The sequence below is a fragment of the Heteronotia binoei genome, chromosome 12, assembly GCF_032191835.1.
Source record: "Heteronotia binoei isolate CCM8104 ecotype False Entrance Well chromosome 12, APGP_CSIRO_Hbin_v1, whole genome shotgun sequence".
Taxonomy (NCBI): domain Eukaryota; kingdom Metazoa; phylum Chordata; class Lepidosauria; order Squamata; family Gekkonidae; genus Heteronotia; species Heteronotia binoei.
Genome location: NC_083234.1, coordinates 52,168,403 through 52,190,662, shown reverse-complemented (window position 1 = coordinate 52,190,662; position 22,260 = coordinate 52,168,403). Strand labels below are relative to the sequence as shown.

The window sequence follows — 22,260 nt, the reverse complement described above, 5'->3', positions numbered from 1 at the left end:
TCTCCAGGGGAAGTGATCTCTGTAATCTGGAGATCAGTTATCATTTCAGGGGATCTATTTATACTTTATGAGAGCCCTGTGGTGCAGACTGGTAAAGCTGCAGTACTGCAGTCAGAGCCCTCTGCTCACGACCTGAGTTCGATCCCAGCGGAAGCTGGTTCAGGTAGCTGGCTCCAGGTTGACTCAACCTTCCATCCTTTCAAGGTCAGTAAAATGAGTACCCAGCTTGCTGGGGGGAAAGTGTAGATGACTAGGGAAGGCAATGGCAAACCACCCTGTAAAAAGTCTGCCGTGGAAATGTGAATAACGTCACCCCAGAGTCGAAAACGACTGGTGCTTGCACAGGGGACTACCTTTACCTTTTTATTTATACTTTGGAATTGAGGATTGTGTGCTCTTTCGCATTGGCGGGTAATAGTTGCTTGTTTGAATGAAATAGTTGCATGGTGAGTGAAATTGCTAAGACTTAATTCATCCAGTCACAGAAAATTTCAAAAAACAAAACAAAACTACAGACCTCTATCAAAATACATTCTACAGACATTGGAACCAATGTGGTAAGCAGAAATATTATTCATAAAGTCTGGTAAATTCATGCAAGGGGATTTGTCCTGGTCACGGCATATGCATTACAATGTTTAGCGTAGTAACAGCATGCTATGTGATTGTGCATGGAGTCACATTACCAGGCTGACAAAGCTGGTCAGGTGTGTCTTACAAATGCCTGCAGTTGGCATTGAACTGTAGTGTAAACTACTCTGGCAGGCATGCTTCTGCTTTCATCCTCTAGATTTTAGCAGAGTTAGTAATACATCTGACCTGCCTTGTCAGCCAGTAGTATATCTGACCTGCTTTATCAGCCCTATAATGTGATCCAAGACTCAGTAAAATCTTTTTTACCAGCTTTAAATTATTAATTTGTGCCTCAGAACTGTGCAAAAACAAAGTTCAATTATTGAAATAGCTATGATATTGGGCTTAGGGATAGTGTGGTAGAGTGAGTAGAAAAGTACACAAGATCTGGGAGGTTTGAATTGAAATTTTTACACAGCCATATGAAGTTCGGTGGATGATCTTTGGCCAGTCTCTACTTCTCGCTCTAACCTATCCTAGAGGGGTATGTTGTAAGCATTATTTACATTTATTTATTTAAAACATTTCTATTCTGCCTTGCCTCCTGATTCAGGTTTCCTAAGTCAGTGAGCATTAAAACAAAACCTTAAAACATCTGAGACATTAAGAAGCATTTGATGTAGAACTATATATATGTGAAACATTTAAAACACAAAACATAATATAAAAATACATAAAAGCACACAAACAGGGAGGATGAAAGCTAATGTGAGTGAGTGACAACAACAACAACAACAAATCTTCATCTTCTGGTGGAAAACAACAATAGAGGGGACACAGATGAATCTCCAAAGGGAGGAAGTTTCAAAGTTTTGGTGCAGCTGAGAAGGCCCTGTCTCAGGTTGCCACCCCTTCTAGCCTTAAATGGTAGGGGTGACCAGAGTGAAGAAGGACCTTCAAAGGTGACCAGAGTGGTTAGGTGGTCAAGGACAAACAGCCACACTTAAACACTAGAACTCACAAGAGTCAATGAGAAGGGGAGGAGCAGAAGTTACTTCCCAAAGTCCTTGAAGTAAGGGCTAGTTTAAGATTATAATGTTTCTTCATTAAACTAAAGAAATAAATATTGGAGATTGTCTAATCTGAGAAATTATAGTGATTTTATATTATATTCACTGTATCTCTGGCATTCCAAAATCAATACTGAAAACATAACTTCAGTTTTCAACGCTACATTACTCATAAGGCAGGATATAAAACTCATCATATTATATAAAGGACAGACAGTGCTGCTGTTAAGTTACTGTTTAGTATGTATCTAATTTATATTGTGCAGGTTATAGCTTCCGAAAATACCATTGCATGTGACTTTTAACAGTGAAAGCACTTAGCAGTAAACGTCACTCAGATATGAACTTTAAAAGATATGAACTTTAAAACTACAAAATTAATGATGCATTGCAGATAGTGTGTGCGGGGGGGAACGCTGCAGACAACAAGAATAATTAAAATTCAAATTGTTGTTAAAAATGTAATGGGATTGTAAAGTATTAATTGGGCAAATCTTTGATGTTTAAAAAAAAAAATGAAACATTCCAAGCAAAGTTTATGCTTTTGATACTTGGTTTGGATTAAAAAAAACCCCCAAAAACCAAAAACCTGTAACTGCCCGACTGGTCATAACTGCTACCAGCTAAGCAGCCCTGTGGCATAGAATGGTAAAGCTGCAGTACTGCAGTCTGAACTCTATGCTCATGACCTGAGTTCGATCCTGGTGGAAGCTGGGTTTTAGATAGCTGGCTCAAGGTTGACTCAGCCTACCATCCTTCCGAGGTCGGTAAAATGAGTACCCAGTTTGCTTGGGGGAAAGTGTAGATGACTGGGGAAGGCAGTGGCAAACCACCCTGTTAGAAGTCTGCCGTGAAAACATCATGATGCGACATCACCCCAGAGTTGGAAATGACTGGTGCTTGCACAGGGGACTACCTTTACCTTTTTAAGTGAAGAATGCACTGTTGCTTAGGAGCTAGCTCCTGTGATTGGCTCAGTTTCTCAGCCTTGCCCTTTAACTCCTGGCCTGGCACTGAACAGCCTTGTTCTTACCTGGCCCATATAACTAGCAACCTGATGGTTTATACTGGCAAGGAATTTAAATTCCTTGTTTGTATAATCACATGCCTCTGTTGTGCATCTTGTGGCATTCTCAGGCAAAGGTCTTGGTGTCTGATTTCACTTCTCCCAAAAAATTAATGCTGCTATCTTGAATGTAAAATATGTGCCATATTTTATATAAGCCTTATATTTATATGTAATTTTTATGTATTGTATATAATATAAATGAACTGTCCTAATTGGAAAGGAAAATTTTGGCATGTTCTGGTTTGACCTGGGTATATGCTTTTGTTTATGCTAATAGTTATCATCTTCTCTCTGACTCCATTGTTGTAATGAGGTCCGATAGGCTGTGGTAGAAAATGCAAATCTAGGTCATTGCATATGTAAATGTGCAGATGTAGTCTTGGCAAATGCCAGAGTGTATCAACTGAGGTGTCCAGTTGTCACCCAGAATTAATGGAAGTTGGCAAGCTGATTTCTGTGGTTGAACCATATTGCAAGGAGTTAAAGCCAGCATGCTGATCTGCTAGCATGATGTGAAGAAAGCACTGAAGGACTTTTTTGATTTAAAATGTTAACGATATGAATACTGACTTCAAAATGTGCATGTTTCAAACTTTTATGATGTTCTTGGTAAGCTTGGTTATACATTGCCGCATGTGACACTGGGATGTATGAGAGAATGTTATTAGTTTATTAAAAGTCAAAACGTTTGTACAAGTTGGGGGGTTTTGTGTATTTTTGGAGACACTCTCGGATGTTGGGAACATTAAATATGTTGTATTATGTCCCAACCATGCTGGAAGTGCTTACTCCAGCTTTCCATCTAAGCTTTAAGCCTCCACTCTATTACTACCTGCTTTATGATAGAAACCACAAACCACTTTGTGATCTTTTATCACTTTTTGATGGAAACCACTTTGTGATAGATACCAGAGAGCCCCATGGCGCAGAGTGTTAAAGCTGCAGTACTGCAGTCCTAAGCTCTGCTCACGACCTGAGTTCGATCCCCGGCAGTAGCTGGGTTCAGGTAGCCAGCTTGAGGTTGACTCAGCCTTCCATGCTTCCGAAGTTGGTAAAATGAGTACCCAGCTTGCTGGGGGGAAAGCGTAGATGATTGGGGAAGGCAATGGCAAACCACCCTGTGAAAAGTCTGCCATGAAAATGTTGTGAAAGCAACGTCACCCCAGAGTCAGAAACAACTGGTGCCTACACAGGGGACCTTTCCTTTCCTTTTTCCTTGTGATAGAAACTGCTGTCCAGAATTTGTCTCAGAGGATCTCTGTATCTTGGCAGTCATAGCTTTAGTACCAGTGGTGGAATCTTGAACATCTTTTCTAATGCCCATAAGGCATATAGTGCAAGGGATTTCCAGAATGGTGTGGGAGATAAGTTACATAATACTTCAAGGGGAAAGAATGGGGAGAATTGCCTCAACTATTTCCTGCTACACTGTGAAAACAACAATTTTTTTAACCAGCTGCACTGGGGAATCCCAGATTTTAGTACCAAGAAAATGACTATTATATTACTGATGGCAGCTGTGTCCTCCTCTCACTCAGATTCTCTTGAAATTTTGAACAGTGAGGGATTTAAGCACTGCAGGCTGGAATTCTTTGACAAGGAGCCATATTGAGTACTTAAGAGGGGCCAGGGATGGTATTTTTAAAAGAACAGTTTAACAAAGACATTTCGGGAGGAGCATAAATGCATAATTATGCACTTCTGTAACAACTGAGAGAAGTTAAACTGCAGCCTAGTCAGACTATTTTACTGTTCTCATTCAGATGAAGAGAGTATTCTTGACTGATACTTGATGCCTCCCATTGTTACAGGAAAGGAAAGGTCCCCTGTGCACCCACCAGTCGTTTCCGACTCTGGGGTGACATTGCTTTCACAACATTTTCATGGCAGACCTTTTTACAGGATGGTTTGCCATTGCCTTCCCCGGTCATTACACTTTCCCCCCAGCAAGCTGGGTACTCATTTTACCGACCTCGGAAGGATGGAAGGCTGAGTCAACCTCGAGCCGGCTACCTGAACCAGCTTCCGCTGGAATCAAACTGGAATTGTTACAGGAGAGAGGGTCAAAACAGAATTTCCTATGATACCAGTGAGAGTCACTCTCCTTTGGCAGCTCTTTCATACCTCTTTTCTTACCTGCAAATCAGGAGGTACACTGATAATGTCCTGCATGCCCACACAGCTGATGTCAGGAAGTTTTCTGGAGAGGTAGTGTGCTATCCATGAAACTGATCCCATGGAGTGGCTACAGTTGTGTTGAAACACAGTTAGCTGCATATGTCCATGGGCCTCTGGAGGGCAATAGCAGGAGGTATCTCTGGAATACTTTGGTGGGGAGGAGTTTGATTTGCTTCATTTTTTAACACCATTGCTCTGACTGATCTCTGATTTAGTATAACTGTTTTTTGCTTCTGATGATTCGTATGGCAGTAGAGGGGAGTGTGTGTGTGTGTGTATCTGGGAACTATGGTGTAAGTTCTGCTTCACTTAATCTAATTTGCTCACTATTGTTTTTCTTTCCCCATCAAGCAGAGGCACTTGACATCATATCCATATCGCTGCACACTAGCAGATTTTCAGATAGAGAAAAAGATTGGACGAGGGCAATTCAGTGAAGTCTACAAAGCAACTTGCCTTCTGGACAGAAAACCAGTAGCACTGAAAAAAGTGCAGGTGAGCATCTTAATGACCAAAAGACCAATTTCATTGAAATAATTGATAGCTTTTCCTATTATTTTCAGGCATAAATATCCTGGCCAGCTTTCCTGTTTGATGTTTTATCACCTGTGAATATGGTTCAGACAGTAGCTTTCTCAAGATCTTTTTGTGGAATTAGCCATGCATTTCACTCTTGTTTCTTGTGTGTAGTATGATTTAGTATTTCATATTCCACATAGGTAGACTAGATTTAACATTTTACATATTCTGGAGTACTTTCTGAGTATACATTCTCCACCCACATATATGATGAAGGTACTTTATGTAAAGTGGCATTGATTATGCTAACATCATCTTTGCTTGTAGTATTTTTTCCTAATCCTTGAATAGTGAGTTGCCCTCTGATTTTGTGAGTGAATATTAATGTTCCTTGCTTTTAATTAGCGGAGGGGAATACACAAAAGAAGGCAATTTATTTTTGTCAATAGAAAGGAAAAACATAATTGTGCAATATGAGAAGTGCTAGATCATTATTAGTAATTGTTTCCATAGCACTTTTCAGCATGTTCTTATGATTCTCATTTATTTCTGTGCTGTAATTTACTTTGTTTTTTGGGAGGTCAACAAACTGATAAAGAACTAACAAGCCGCATTTCACACACACGCGCGCACACACCAATTTTAGCTTCATTATCTAAACATTGTTGATAAATTGTCTTTTTTGTTTACAAATGTTTTTAGATTTTAAACTACAAGAAGTCTGATGACTGCAATTTGGTTATTGTTAATGTAGGAAGTTAAGGATTGTGGTGATTTAGAGACTGAAAAGTGTGGGTTCTTCCATATTTCTTGCTTGAATTTTAAGCGGTATTTTTCTCCTTTTGAAGATATTTGAAATGATGGATGCCAAGGCTAGACAAGATTGCATTAAAGAAATAGACCTCTTGAAGGTAAGAATTTATCCAGGTCTGTGATAAAGTTTTGGTAATCAGAGCAGGCTATTGTCTTCTAGTGTAACCAAAGATAGGTGGGAAATGTATACAGTTTCTGTAAGAAGCGTTCTTTTATTTAGGCTCTGATTGCCAAGCTCTGACACATCAGTTCATTTTAAAAAATTGAAATGCTCATCATGATGATGGAGGTATCCTTGGAGATATCCGTGATGATGATGGAGATACCCTTGTAGATATCCTCAGGTGTTTCACTCTATGTGAGTTGCTGTTGCAAATTAATGTTTAAAATTATATGTTGTGCTCAGATAGAGTGTGGTGAAAAGTCCATTGGACATCTTTGTGATTTGAAAGTTCATTTCACACTTATTCATTAAAATTGTTACATAAGTGCTACCAGTTTTTTCCTGTTATTGCTGAGACACCTGCCAAAATCTTTCAGCATGGTTAAGCCAGGGTCTTAATATTGTAGAAGTTTTGGTTCATTTCAACCTGCCAGCTTAGTGAAAGTATTCATTAAGCATCTGGCTCTTTGCCAACATTTCCTTAGGCTACAAGTTGGTTTAAAAAGTGTTAGGATCATCTGAAGATCAGTTGTGAATTCAGAGAAGGGTGGTATACAAATCTAAATTATAAATAAATGTTCTGTCTGGCCCCAGCTGCTTTGCAGCTGTTCTCACTGAAACAGAGAATTGTGCGGATCATCCACTGTGGCAGAGCTTAGATTTGACTGAGGTGTGCTTTAACAGAGCACCCTGCTGCTGCTCATAGGTTTTTGATCAGGAGAATGCTGAAGCAGTACCTGTTTATATATTGTTAATGCCCAGCCCAAATCCTTGACCTGAATTTGAACAGTGTTGCAATGTTGCCCACAAACTGAGATTACATCAGAACTATTCTATGTGAGGCCTAAGTAGATAGAAATAGCTAAACAATTGGAAGTCTTCAGTGCCTTTGGAATGCAAAACAAGGTGCAGATGGGGATGGGCATTTCCATATGCTTCTCAATGAATTCAGGCCAAAATGTCCACATGTGTTAGAATCATGGGCAAGTAAAATCAAAACACTCAGAATGATGGGGGAATATAGATGGTCAATTATCAGCCCTACTGTATAAGATGTCCAGAGGCGACTGCAGATCTTCCTGTGTAAAGCTCACCAGGGAGCCAGATGTTAAGCTGTGAATGTTATTTTAGCTTGGCTGTGAAGAGAAAAATGAGAGATGATGATACTGAGGGTAATTAGCATTTCCATTTATGATGTGCCAATATCCCATATATTTTCTGACAGAATTTTTCCTCCTTCACTTGACTTCATGGTGTCTTCCTGAGCCCCCAAAGGCTGTCCTTGTGTGGCCAAATAAAGGCCTAGCTTCATTTGATAAAGCAGGAACCGCATCTGGCTGTAAAATGCTGATTACTATTGGTTAATTGATTGACTATCCGATGGATTTTATATTTCTGGCAAATTAATTGGGGGAGGGTAACTGGCTGGGAGGGTCTTTGCAATTAAGAAGCCATCAGAATTAATTGAATTATTTTAGCTAATTAATTAAAGGGGAGATTGTGGGGTTGGGGTTTTAGATTAAATTAACTAGTAGATTAAATTATTAGCAGGTTAGTTTAAATTAGGAAACTGACTGATTGGCAAGAGAAGAGAGGATTGGGGAGCTAGCTTGTTGTTTAACACCCAGAGTAGGGTGATGAGCCGGGCCTATTTACAGCTGGTCTGAGGCTGTGGCGGAGACCAGCAGGGGATGACCAGCCTGGGGATTCCAGTATTCCTGGGGAGGGGGAAGGTATGATGGTGGGAACAGACAGAATTATAAGAGAAGACATGATAGCGCTCGGCCCCCTTCCAGTATGCATCCCATCCCGTCGGTGGCAGGTAGAGGGGTCAGGTTAACTTACTCGCCTCTGTCATTGGTGTTATGTAATGCCAGGTCCATAAATAATAAGACCTCAATCCTTTGGGAGTTCTTGCTAACGCAGGATGTGGACCTGGCTTGCGTGACTGAGACCTGGGTGCGACTGTAGCTCTCTCCCAGACAGCTCCCCCAGGATACTCAGTCTTTCACCAATCACGAACTAGCAGGGGGAAGGGGTGGCTCTATTCATACGAGAGGCTTACTCCTTCTGGGCTCTCCCGGCCCCAGAGATTAATGGCATTGAATGTGCCGGTCTGGCATGAGACATTGGAGAGGGGTTGGCAATCTGGCTGGTGTATCGTCTGTCTAACGCATCAGCCGGCACCTTACCATCCCTGATGGAGGCTGTAACAGGCTGGGCATTGGAGTACCCAAGGCTTTTGATCCTGGGTGACTTCAATGTCCATGCCGATGACGCGACCTCCAGTCAGGCAATGGACCTAGTGTCATCCATGGCGACACTGGGACTCTCCCAACTTGTTACAACGCCCACTTACCAGGCGCGGCACATGCTAGATTTGATCTTTGTGGCGGGAGTTTTAGTGGACGGTATTACTGCTGAAGCAGTGCAATGGTCGGACCACTATGCCCTCAAGGCTCGTGTGGATGTCTCACCCCAAGCCCGTTTAGGCAGTGAGCATATTTTACCTCGTCTGCGCAGCCAGATGAACCCGGAACAGTTCCAAATGGCTCTACGGGATTCCTGCCCCCCTGGCGATTCCCTGGATGACCTGGTTGAGTCCTGGCATGACAGACTCTCCAGATCCATCAATGAGATCGCACCTCAGCGTCCTCTGCGCCCTCACTCTAAGCTAGCACCATGGTATAACATACAGTTGTGGCAGATGAAACAAGGACTCAGACTGCTAGAGAGGCAATGGCGGCGTACTCAAGACGAAGTGACTAGAACATCTTATAGAGAGTTTATGAGGTCCTATGAGATGGCAATTAAAGCCACAAAGAAAACTTACTTTGCGGCCAAGATTGCATCTGCAATTTTGCACCCGGCACAATTGTTTAACACAATTCGGACCCTTACAACACTGCCACAAGGCAGACCAAATTCTAGGGAAATGGAGATCGGCTGTGAGGCTTTTGCAAACTTTTTTGCAGATAAGATCTTGTCGCTCCACCACCTTCCCGCCACATTGGAGACAGTATGTGAACTTGAGGCCCCGTGCCTGTCTTCTGGTTCTGTTCTGGACCGCTTCGATACACTCAACCTAGAGGAAGTTGACAGGATCCTCTCTACTGTACACCCAACAACCTGTGATCTGGACCCTTGCCCCTCTTGGTTAATTAAAGTTTGCCAGAGGGAGCTCAGATATCCTATACGGGATATCGTAAATAGATCCCTTGCGGAAGGGTGTTTTCCAACACGTCTTAAAGAGGCTGTGGTCCACCCTCTCCTGAAAAAATCGACATTAGACCTGGCCGAATTGGCACATTACCGGCCGGTCTCGAATTTACCTTTTTTGGGTAAAATTATTGAGAGGGCAGTAGCACTACAGTTACAGAGCTTTCTGGATGACGCTTCCGTCCTAGACCCTCACCAGTCCGGAATTCCGCCCAGGTCATGGGACAGAGACAGTGCTGGTCGCCCTGGTGGATGACCTCCAGTGGCATCTGGATCGAGGTGGCTCGGCAGTACTGATGTTGTTGGACCTATTGGCAGCGTTCGATATGTTCGACCATTGGTTGCTGACCCACCATCTTGCCAACGCAGGGATTCAAGGGTTGGCCTTGCAATGGCTTTCCTCCTTCCTTGGTGGTTTGGGGACAAAGGGTGGCAATTGGGGGTGAACTGTCTCGGAGGCATGTGCTTGACTGCAGGGTGCCTCAGGGGATGGTGCTCTCCCCAATGTTGTTCAACAGCTACATGCACCCCCTTGCCCGGAGGTATGGGTTGGGTTGTCACCAGTAGGCTGATGACACCCAGCTCTATCTTCTGATGGACGGCTGGCTTGACTGTGTCTCAGAAAATTTGGACCTGGCGCTACAAGCCATGGCTGGATGGCTTAGGCTGAGTAGATTGAAGCTCAATCCAGCGAAGACAGAGATCCTTTGCTTGAGTCGTGGTGGTCTGGAAAGGGAAATTCCCCTACCAGCGTTGGACGGTACATCACTGGCAATGGCGCACAAGGTCAAGAGCTTGGGGGTGCTACTGGAGCCTGCCTCGAGAATGGAGGCCCAGATAGCAGCCACTGCTAAATCCCCATTTTTCCATCTTAGGTGGGCAGGGCAGTTGGTCCCCTTCCTGGAGAGCAGCGACCTGGCAACAGTGATCCATGCAACGGTCACCTCGAGGCTATACTACTGTAATACCCTCTACATGGGGCTGCCCTTGTGCCGAACCCGGAAGCTGCAGCTAGTGCAGAACGCGGCCGCTCAGCTGTTATTGGGGCTCCCCAGGTGGGAGCACATTCGGCCGGTCACTGGCTGCCAGTAGTATACCAGATTCATTACAAGGTGCTGCTTATTACCTTTAAAGCCCTATATGGCCTAGGACCTGCCTATCTTAGGGACCGTCTCTCCCCACATGTTCCCCAGAGAGTACTTAGATCGGGATCACAAAATTTATTAGTAATCCCCGGGCCGAAGGAGGCCAGATTGAAATCAACCAGAGACAGGGCCTTCTCAATTGTAGCCCCCTGTTGGTGGAACCAACTGCCAGATGAAGTGAGGGCCTTGCGGAACCTTGTGCAGTTCCACAGGGCCTGCAAGACTGTCCTCTTCCGGCTGGCATTCAATTGACTCGGCACCGGTATTTAAGAGAAGTGGAAAAAAGCCGTCACTACTAGAATAGCACCAACTCAGTATTCTGTTTTAACCATTTTAACCATTTTATATCTATTTTATTATTGAATGTGTAATTTTAATACTCGTGAATTTAAGTGTTTGTGGGATTTTATGTTGTGAGCCGCCCTGAACCTGCTTCGGTGGGGAAGGCGGGATATAAATAAAATAAATAAATTACTGCATTAACTCTTTAGGGTGGTATTCTTGAGACCCCTAACAGGCTTGAATTCCCTTGTCTTTTTTTCACTTTGGCTACAGTTGGGAAGGCTCACAGTGACCAAATAACAAATTGCTAGGCTGTTGCCACACGTGGCCTTCTGCAGACAGACCAAGTGCTAGGAAGATAAACTGTTGGCTTGAATCTGAGAATAGTCTGTGAAAAAATTGTGATAACAAGTGATGAATGGAACACTGGTATGTCTTGAAGCCTTTAGGACTCAGGGATTTGGGTAGGCAGTTAGGTCTATGAGGGTGATAATCTGTAGAAACTATTTGCCGTAAATTTGTGTTGCATTGGCATTAATGCTAGGTTCCTTATGGCTGCTTGGTCCTGGCTCATGGGACATAAGTGATCAGATTGGCTTTGAAAGTGTCTGTCCATGCAAGTTTCCCACCTGAGCTGCAGCATATCATTCAAGGCACTTTGCTGCCAAGCTTGAGAATCTCTTCTTTATAAGAACATTGCTGAGATCATCAGTTCATGATTGCCTCACCAGACTTTTGTGAATTTTGGAGCCCATGTAGGAGCCCATTTAATCTCATCACACGCTTTGTTGGGAAGCTTTATGAAGAATTGCTAAGAACAGTCCATGCTGGTGAAACACTTTTATAGCTGCTTCTCAAAGCATAGATAAAAAGTCAGTTTGAAGAATCATATTGTATTGCAAATGCACAAGAGATCTCTTAGCAAATGTTGCCTATTGGGCATTCCTTTCAAATGTATCCAAGTTTTTGAATGAAAAGTCCAAGTAAACATGACAGATTTTGCCCAACATGTATATAATTCAGCTCTGAAAAGCTGGATGTATTAAAGCAAAGATCTTAATGTCAACCTGAGAAACAGTTTTTTAATGACATGATGCAGGTCAGCATTTTCTAGTAAATTGGTGCAGGTGCCAGAGTTTTCCCACAGAGCATGGGAGAGGGCAGAGATGTTCAAGGTTTTGTTTAGAGGCAAGGGAGGGTTCCAGTATGACTGCTTTGCTCTGTCTGTCAGCATCAGCAATTGGAACATGCTTCATTCACTCTTACACAGCTAATAACTTGTCAAATCAATATCTGCAACTCATCTCTTATTAATTGATAGCTCCCCAATGATTGCTCTTACAGTTACATGTAAACTGAAGGACATTTTGCTCTGTTGTACGAAAGCAGATGTAGGAAAAAAATACATATTTTGCTCTAGCAAAAGCTTCAGGCATATACTCTGTATTCAATATACAATTTTCAGGTTCTCAAGATATATTTTTAGGGCCATTTTATGGAAAGGAGTAAAATTCTAATGTCTAAATTCCCAGCTAGTCTCCACCCAGAGACGCAGAATCTCAGAACAGCTTTGAAATGTGCCTGGAAAATGTTGTTTTGTAGTTCTTCTGCTATGACAAAAGCTGTAACTGTTTATATGATTTACAGTAATTTTTGATAAGGGCCATGCTAGTTTTTCTAGAGTAAGCACAACTAGCTGTATCTGACCCAGGATGCACATGAAGCCTCTTCGGAAACTTAACAACAGCATAACAAAAAGAACAAATGAAACATTACCCAAATTGCTTTTGGTTGAACTGTAGGAACTGAATATTTGATGCAGCAAGTGTGTAAATGTGATCATGTTGTAACTGTATTACGTGAAATCAAATTCAAACGTGTTTAAGCAATTAGTAATTGTAATGAAAGAAGCCATTCTTTTTTCTTGAAGACTCTTTGGATTGCAAAGCGAAGGCCTTATTTCTCAGCAGAGCAGTGAACATGGGTTAGATTCAAGTTTTCTTCACTGGTTTGTGGATGGTACAAAGAGGGCTACAGATATTTATTTTGGTCTGTATGCTTGCCAAGCAACCAGCTTGCCTTCTGGGAGTCTTGTGTCCCTGCAAAATTTGTATCTTTGTGTTACAATTCTACTTCATGCCAAACCATATATTTAAATTTTATGTGAACTGCACTTTAAACAAATTTGCCCAGTTCTGTAGAGACTAAGTTAGATTCCATAGCCTTTTATGGAAAAGATGTGGCATATGTGCTATAACTACTGTTTTTCAGTGTACTAGTTCTAATTTTGTGGGTGGGAAGGAGGAGTGAATGAGAAAGGGTATACATGTGTGACTTAAAATCACACATAAGTATTTTGTGTTTAATACATTAATTAAGGAAACCTTTTGCATTTGGGAACGGGCACATCCCGATCTCTCCATTTGCTCAACCGCAAAATGAGTGGAGACAGCCTAGTAATGTGGCCCTAATCATTAGCTGGCTTGCCAGCATTCAGCCTTCCAGTTAGAGACCACTTGCTTTTTTGCATGCATCTTACTGACAGCATTGCTCTGCATACACATCAGGCATTCACTTCCATCAAACTTTTAGGCAGCATTAAAGAAATGAGAGAACAGCAGTTGCCCAAACCAGAGTATTTATATGCATTTAAGAATAAGCTGGAGTGAAGGTTCTGTGGTTCTTTTTTCCCCATCCAAAGGCAGAGATCTCTGTAGCCCTCTGCATATAGTGATGAATTCACTGTCTTTATTTGTGCATGCAGATACAAGTCAGGGATAATGTGGAAAGAGCATTTGTCTGAATGTGAAGTTCTATAAATGGGATTCAGGGAAGTACGCTGGATTTCATAAAGTAAATAATCATAATCAGAGTTTCAGCTTTGCCTGTATTTAAGACAAGAAGACTGGACATGGAAGTCTGACTAGTGTCTGGGGGGGCGGGTTGATAGTATGATAATTATTCTTTCTAGGAGATTTATTAAAAAATCTCCCAACCTTTCCTTGAAAATTTGCCTTATAAATACATAAAACTATATTAAAGCACTTAAATAACAAATACAACTACTGCAGTAGGAGTAACAAATAAAAACATACTGCAAAGAGGGAACTCTTCCCCGTTCCGATCACATAAATAACAAACAAATAAGAATCTAAAACTAACCTCTCAGTGAGCAGATTTTGCCTGGCACCTTAAAAGAGAAAGGTGGTGCCAGTAATTCCACACTCAGGGTACTGTCATAGAGAAGGTGATCTCCAGCTGCCTGGCTGATCTTCAAAGACAGGGGAATCCAGTGAAGGGCCTATGACAAACTTAGCTTGCAAGCTGGCTCATGTGGAGTATGGTGGCTCCTAAGAAAACTGTCATAACCAAGAATGTCATGAATTTAATACAGAATCAACTGCGAGTTATGCATTTTTTGTTTTGTGTAAGATCTGAATTGTCTTGTTTGGCTAGAAATGTCCAACTTGTTTGTGGGAAGCACTACAAATCTCAGATTTGTGGGTTGACTGTTCTGCTAGGTGCCTGCACATTAATTGTTTTAATTCTAATGCAAGCATGCATCCAGGCAGTATGAAGGAGGCTTGCCTCTTCCAGTATGAGAGACAGTGTTAAGAATATTGGACTTGGATCTGGAAAATCCAAGTTCATGTCTTCACCTTCTCATGAAACTCATTGGGAGAACTTGTTTGTTTTTATTTTTATTTACCTTAAATTTGTATGCCGCCCACTCCATAAGGACTCTGGGTGGCTCACAGTCGCAATACCACAATACAATACTTTATGGTTATAAAATCAAAACATATATAACAATTTATAATTTAAAACTTAAAAATGGTGCTATAAAATTTTTTACATAGGCGGTCCAGCTTCATTATAGTTCTTAATTCTCTGTATTGCTCTATTAGGTGTCTTATAGATGGATGGTAGTATTCAGTAACATACTAGTGGCAGCTCTTCACGCATTGGTTACTGTAGGTCTGCCGAAAAAGGTCGGTTTTACAGACCCTGCGGAATTGGGAGAGATCATGCAGGGCTCTCATGGCCTCTGGAAGTGCATTCCATAAATTAGGGGCTGCCACAGAGAAGGCCCTCACCCGTGTAGAGCATAATCCGGCCTCCCTTGGTCCGGGGATGGATACCAGATGTTGACTTCCTGAACGCAGTGCTCTCTAGGGTATATTTGGGGAAAGGCGGTTCCTTAGATAGACAGGTCCTTGGCGATATAGGGCTTTAAAGGTCAATACCAACACTTTGAAATGGATTCAGTGCACAATAGGCAGCAAGTGCAGCTCTTTCAGCACCGGTTGAATGTGCTCCCACCGAGGGAGCCCCATTAACAACTGCGCTGTAGCATTCTGCACTAGCTGCAGTTTCCGAGTCAGAGTCAAAGGTAGCCCCATGTGGAGGGCATTACAGTAGTGTTTCCTTGAGGTGACCGTGGCATGGATCACCAATGCTAAGTTGCACTGCTCCAGGAAAGGGGCCAGTTGCAGTACCTGCCGCAGATGAAAAAAGGCAGATTTTCAGTGGCTGTCACCTGGGCCTCCGTAGTCAGAGAGGGCTCCAGAAGCACTCCCAAGCTCCTGATCTTAGGGGCCAGTATCAACGGCACCCCATGAAAGGCTGGCAAGGGAATCTCCCTTCCTGGACCACCGCGACTTAGATAGAGAACCTCTGTCTTCGTCGGATTCAGCTTCATTCAACTCACCCTGAGCCAGGATGTCACGGCTTGTAATGCCAGGTCTAAATTATCCAGGGTGGAGCCAGACCGGCCACCCATCAACAGATAGAGCTGGGTGTCATCTGCATATTGATGGCCCCCAAGCCCATACCTCCTGACAATCTGGGCAAGGGGTCACATATAGATGTTAAATAACATTGGGGATAGAACTGCCCCTTGCGGCATACCACATATAAGTGGGTGTCTCTGGGACGATTCCTCCCCTATAACCACCCTTTGTCCCCGACCTTGGAGGAAAGAGGCCAGCCATTGTAGGGCGGACCCCTGAATCCCCACGTCGGCAAGGCAGCTAGTCAATAGCTGATGGTCAGCTGTATCAAAAGCAGCTGACAGATCTAATAACAGTAGCACTGGTGGGCCACCTCGATCCAGATGCCACAGGAGGTCATCTGTGAGGGCAACCAGGATCATCTCCATCCTATGACCCGGGCGAAAGCTGGACTGAAACGCATCCAACTTGGATCAGTCATTCTCTCTGCCTAAGCATACAAAGACAATCACATAGGCCTTCTTGAACTCCTTGGAGGAAGGGTGGTATAGAACTATGTGCTATAGAGATGAGGAATTAACCTGATTTATCATAAAGGCATTTATGTCAGCTTGGTGTCTGTAACCTTAATAATCCATGAAAAAGGTACACAGAAACAGCAACTGCCTGCTTGATGAACTGCATACTTCTCCCTGCCGCACCTCTCCTCCAATTTATTTTTACTGGGTATTTGGCAAGAAGGATGTGGAGAGAAATGCAACTCAGATTAGTCAAAAACTGGAGAAGCTGCATCTGTCTTAGCAATGGACTGTGGGCAGTTGTTTTTTGCATCCTACCCCCAGCATTAGCTCACTGTGACTTTTCCCTCTTTTCTGGGTTTGGGAAGTTAAGTGTGTTTTAAGCCATGTAAATTTTTCAGAAATATTTCAAAGGAACATGTTAATTTTTTTAATAACAACTACAACCTTTAATGGCGTACGACAGCATCACAGACAGGCAAGGAAATAGCAGTAATATATCATTGACACTTACTAATACTGTCTCTCCTCTTGGCACCCAGATACAAAAATTTGGCCACCATTTCCATAGTCACTACACAACAGTTAAGAGAATAGAAAAAGTGTTTTCCTCTTATCGGGTTGATTTTTTTTGGTCTCTCAGTAACAGCTCCAAAAACAAGGCTCGGAGATCACAATAATAGGTACAATGCAAAAGAATATGATCCAGGCTTTCTGTTCTGTTAGCATCACAAGTTCATAGTCTATCAGCGTATGGGATTTTACAAAGGAACATGTTAATTTCAAATGGGATGTGTAATTGGAGAGCATTCCTATTTGTGTGTGATAAAAGTTTTGAGACACATAAGGACTTGGGAACATTACTTTTCAGAGTTAGTATGTAAGTATGAGATGTTCTCAGTGTCTCAGAATGTATTCTTGAAGGTTGTTTCTCTTTGTACAAAATGTTTTCCCTCCCCCAAAATACTGAACATTAAAAATCTCCATTGCAAAAGAGGAGGAGAGAAATCTCTAATAAACCTGGTTGGTTCTGCTTGTGCTTATGGAAATAAAGGCTTGCATGGATCAATTCACCCTGACCTGGATAGCCCAAGCTAACATGCTCTCAGATGCTAAGCTGGGTCAGTCCTGGTTAATACTTGGATGGGAGATGACCAAGGGAATCTAAGGTTGCTATGCAGAGGCAGGCAATATGGATCATGTCTGTGTCAGGGCAACAGATAGTCACTCTGTAAGCACTTTTTCAGCTTTCTGTATGGGTCTGTAGCAGAATTAGATTTACCTGGGATCTGTCAGAGAACTGGGGTGGGGGGTTAAAGTAGTTGGTTGCAATATATTGTGAAATCTGTAATCTTAGTTATTGCTTTTACCTGCATTTTGTTTCTGTATACCTTTGAGCCTTTTTGTACCGGTATACTCTCACAAGGTGATCTCTTCCTTCTCTTCCCCCTATCCTGTATTTGCAGCAATTGAACCATCCCAACATAATCAAGTATCTGGATTCGTTTATTGAGGACAATGAACTTAACATTGTGTTGGAACTGGCAGATGCAGGTGACCTCTCTCAGATGATTAAGGTAATGACAAGTTAATTTCTTGGACTGCAAGATTACTGGGAAATGGCGAGCATCTGGGGAACAAATAAGCTGAAACTAGTAGCTTCTTCGTCAAAGTGTAAAAGCCACCTTAGAATTTGAACTTATCAGTTATATAAAAAAGCTGAGCTGCAGTAAAAGTCATACGTGACAATACACTTGATTCATAGAGAGGTTCCCATTATTAGGGGGAAAATGCTGAATTTCTTAAGGGTGGTACAACACCAAGTGCTTAGATGCCCGAGCCAATCCAGACCAAAGTCTAATTTTGAGGCTGCTGAAAATGCAGATCTCTGTGACAGGATATTCCCTTCTAGGCCAAGTTGACTGAGAGCTTTTCCATCGACAAGCACTTTTAATTGGGAGGGAGCAACTGAAGGCTTTTCAAAAAGCCTCTTGACCTTCTTTGCCTGCTTGGATTTAGGCCTGAGATGTTTTAGATGGCTGCTCTTTCCTTATGCGGTTCTCAGGAATCCTTGCATTGTGCAACTAGCTTTAGCTCAGCTGTTATCACCTGTTTTTAATAGTTTCTTTGACATGTTAATCTTGAGAGGCAGCCCTGTGAGAACAGATGTGGCCTCTCATATTTTCATGTTTTGCAACCACGGATGTGAAATGATAGTAAATAATCATTTTAGGAAGCTTGCCTCCTTCTTAGTGCCAGGCTTTGAGGTTTTCTCAGTGCCCATGAAAGTCCTGCTTTTATTCTTAGAGTAATTCTTGTGCTAGCTGCAGTGCTAGCTGTTGTGTGATATCCCACCCACCACTCATAAGGGATTGGGGTATGGGGAGTAGCCATGCACTGCTTTTGACAAAAAACAGGTGTGTGGCTCTATAGATGAGGGAACATAGCCTCAGTTTTCCCTTTAAACTGAGTTAGTGTGATCTAGCTCACAGTTTTTCAGACTCCAACTCACATATTTTTGTCTTAGCTCAGGAAAAATGGCCGCAGAGCAAGCTAACTTATGCAGTAGCTCACAACTTTAATACCAGTAACCCACAAAATAGAATTTTTGCTCACAGGACTCCACAGCTTAGAGAGAGTATTGCTGCATAGCCTTCAAAGAATTTGTTTTTGTTAAAGCATAATTTGGGATATCCAGTACCAACTTAAACATTGTTCTCATTTCTGAGTAGTAAAGCCCTGCATCCTACAGAGCAGAAGCCAAAATAGATCCCACAGTATCCATGTTAGTTGGAAATTGCCAGCTTTGAAGATTTGGGGTAACATTTTTTCCAGGGGTTTTATCTTAGGAACGTGTATGTTGATTCCAGGTCTGCTGTGCTTTTGCTACCTGTGCATACTGGAAAGACATCTAGAATGCCATTTTCAGAGTCTGCATGACTGTTGTGCTATAGAATCTCTCTATTTAGGTGGTTTGGATGAAGCCAAGGGCTGACCTTAGCTTAATGTTTTGTTAGAATGATCTACCCCAAGACCTTGGGATGATGCAAGCTAATGTTCTCTATAGCTCTTTTGATGGAGCTGAAAGTGTCTGTGAGGCAGTGGCCCAGGCTAGTCATTGAATTTTAAAGTTAACCAGTGTTCAGCCCAAAATAAATTACTTCTGTATGTGCAGATTTCCCTTTTTCTTTTCATCTCTGACATTTTTTAAAATCTGTGCCATAGAGATGGTGACAGTGTCATGTAGTGGATTGACTGAGGGACACAGGTGCAAAGCTCTATCAGTTGCAAAGTTTATTGGGGGACCTTGGGCCACTTATTGTGTCTAACTAAGCTACCCCATAGGGTTGTTGTGAGGATAATTTTTTAGAGGGATGACCACTTATGCTTAACACATGCAGTGAGTCATCTGTTCCGTTACAGATGTGATTATTGTAAAGGAACTTTTGAACAACTTCATTTCCCCCCAGCAATGAGTGCATTCTCACTGACCACCCCATATCTTTGGAACTCCCTCCCCCTGAAATTACAATTTCTGAAGTTGGCTGAAGGCTTTTTATTTTAGAAGGCCTTTTTAAATTGAGTTCTCACCTGGCTTTAAAGTATGTTAAATTCTTACTGTTTTATTTGCTTTGAACATATGAAGCTGCCTTATACTGAATCAGACCCTTGCTCCATCAAAGTCAGTATTGTCTACTCAGATTGGCAGTGGCTCTCCAGGGTCTCAAGCTGAGGTTTTTCACACCTATTAGCCTGGACCCTTTTTTGGAAATGCCAGGATTTGAACCTGGGACCTTCTGCTTACCAAGCAGATGCTCTACCGCTGAGCCACCGTCTCTTCCCATTGTCTTTTTAAATTGTTTGTTGTGTGTCATGTTTGTAGTCTCTAAATTTGCAACCCATGAGCCCTTCTCTTAAAGTGGAAAAGCAGCATATAATGGCCTAAATAAATGAATGATTGTTTGCTGCCTGTATTTGGGGGAGAAGGGAGAGAATGAGGTAGATGAAGCCAGGACAAATGGCTTTAGTGATGCTTGTGGCTAATCTCAGTCTTCAGATGGACAAAGGCAAGTGCATCTCTGCTATTTTTTATAGATCTGTCAGCAGCCTTTGTTGCAGTGCTGAGGTGCCTGAAAGGTGAGGTGGATCTGGGAAGAACAGTGTTGAGAGGTCTTTTCTGTCAAGTTGATTACAGAAAGTTTCAGTGGGAGATGGTGATCCATCCCCTTGGGAGCTGACAAGGGGGATGCTGCAAGGCTCTGTGTTATCTCTCATGTTGTTTAAGGCACCTTGATGAGATCACCCAGTGTTTTGGAGTAGGTTGTCATCATTAGGCAGACAACACCCAGCTATATATTACTTTGAATAAGCCACCAGTGACTGGCTCAATGCAGTGGTCAGAACAAACTGAAGCTGAATCCAGATAAAATGGGAGGCGATGCCAGTCAGAAGGGCTACTGATTTAAATGGGATTGCTGTTCTTATGATTAATGGTGTGCAGCTTTTGCTGAAATAACTTTGTTAAGAGCTTGGGAGCCTTGCTGTCTATTGTTTCCCATTGGATAAAGAGTTATCTGTGGCAGGGAATGCCTGACAGGCAGAAGTTGAATGGAGAGAAGGAGAGAGAAACCCCTCCAGGTGTTGGGGAAAACCAGGTGGGTGGCATGTGCCAGGTGGAGACCTTGAGCAACCGCTGGGGCCCAGATGTCTTGGAGGGCATGGTGGGAGAGGGCCTGCAGGTCACAGAATGACAGTTCTGCTGCACACTTCATGACCCATGGTCTACATACTTGAAGAACTGCCTATCCCTGTATGTACCCATGCAGCAGCTTCACAAGTCCCAGAAAGATCTACTAGCAGTGACTTCCTTCTGTCTAAGGCAAATGTAGTTGCATTCTGTTCCTAGGCCTTTTTCAGTGGCTGCCCCATGCCACCCAGAAGAGGCCAGGGGACTCCTGGGATCCTGGCTTTATGGCACAGATGCAAATCAGAGTATCTCGAGACAGCTTTTGGAGCAGCCTGAGGCTGGACAAAGGGGAATACTCTTCTGATGGGACCATAATGTATTTCTGTATTGGTTATTAATGTTTTATATATGTTATTTGGATGTTTATTTTACCAGTCTGTTTTCATATTGTTACCTGCCTTGACTCCTAAGTTGTTCAGAAGAAAGGCAGGCATATAAGTATTTGAAATAAATAAAAATACACAATACTAAACATAAAAGCACTTTGGTATAATAAAGAAATGACAATATGATTATCAGCAGAGCACCATCCAAGTCTGTTTCCTGGTTTATGTATTTCCTGTGTTTCCATCATGTGCTGAATAACACTGTGTTTGAAGAAGAGGGGCTTGTCTGTAAACACACGTGGCACTACTTCCTGCATCTCTGCTATGTGCTTATTACTGCACCTCTCACATTCATCTTTTGTGGTGCTTTCTGTACATTATACCTTTGGAGGAAAAAATATTTTTCCAGCTTTAAAGTAGAACCCAAGTTTTGAAACTTTAATTGTCAGGAAACTCCTACCACTTCCTCCTCATCTCTATCCTATGTGTCCAGGGAGTTGGTAGAAATAGCAGTAGTAATGCTCAGAAGGTTTTAAAACCAATACACCCCAAACCCAGGGATCATCTTTGCTCTGCCCCTGTCATCTGCATTATTTATGAGGCATTATAAAGCTGATGTAACTGAGGGTTGCTTTGCAGTACAACCCGCTGGAGAATTTTGGCTTTCTGTTAAATGTCAGGGAAATCTTATTGGACATGACATTTAAGAAGATTGCTAATTGTGGCCTAGCATACCCTCCCCTACATGTTTCAATGAGAAGGAAGTTGGTGTTAGGGAATAAATAATACTTTTCGCCCTCTGCTGCTCTGCAGTATCTCATACTAGGCTTTGCTTTGAAATGCTGGCAAAATCCATTATGACTAAAATGAATAAGATTTCCTTGGCTCCGGGCAAGGCAGGTTAG

At 42.4% G+C, this 22,260-nt stretch overlaps 1 protein-coding gene across 4 annotated transcripts in view; it reads left to right on the top strand.

The window, feature by feature from the left end:
* NEK6 (NIMA related kinase 6) overlaps positions 1-22,260 on the top strand; it is a 109,134-nt gene that overhangs the window by 53,732 nt on the left and 33,142 nt on the right. For 2 of the 4 annotated variants that reach the window (XM_060251139.1, XM_060251140.1), the window contains exons 3-5: positions 5,242-5,385; positions 6,258-6,320; positions 17,749-17,859. In XM_060251139.1, coding sequence (XP_060107122.1) covers positions 5,242-5,385; positions 6,258-6,320; positions 17,749-17,859 — 318 coding nt within the window. The remainder of the gene's footprint in view (positions 1-5,241; positions 5,386-6,257; positions 6,321-17,748; positions 17,860-22,260) is intronic. The other 2 variants (XM_060251141.1, XM_060251142.1) reach the window with 1 other exon arrangement.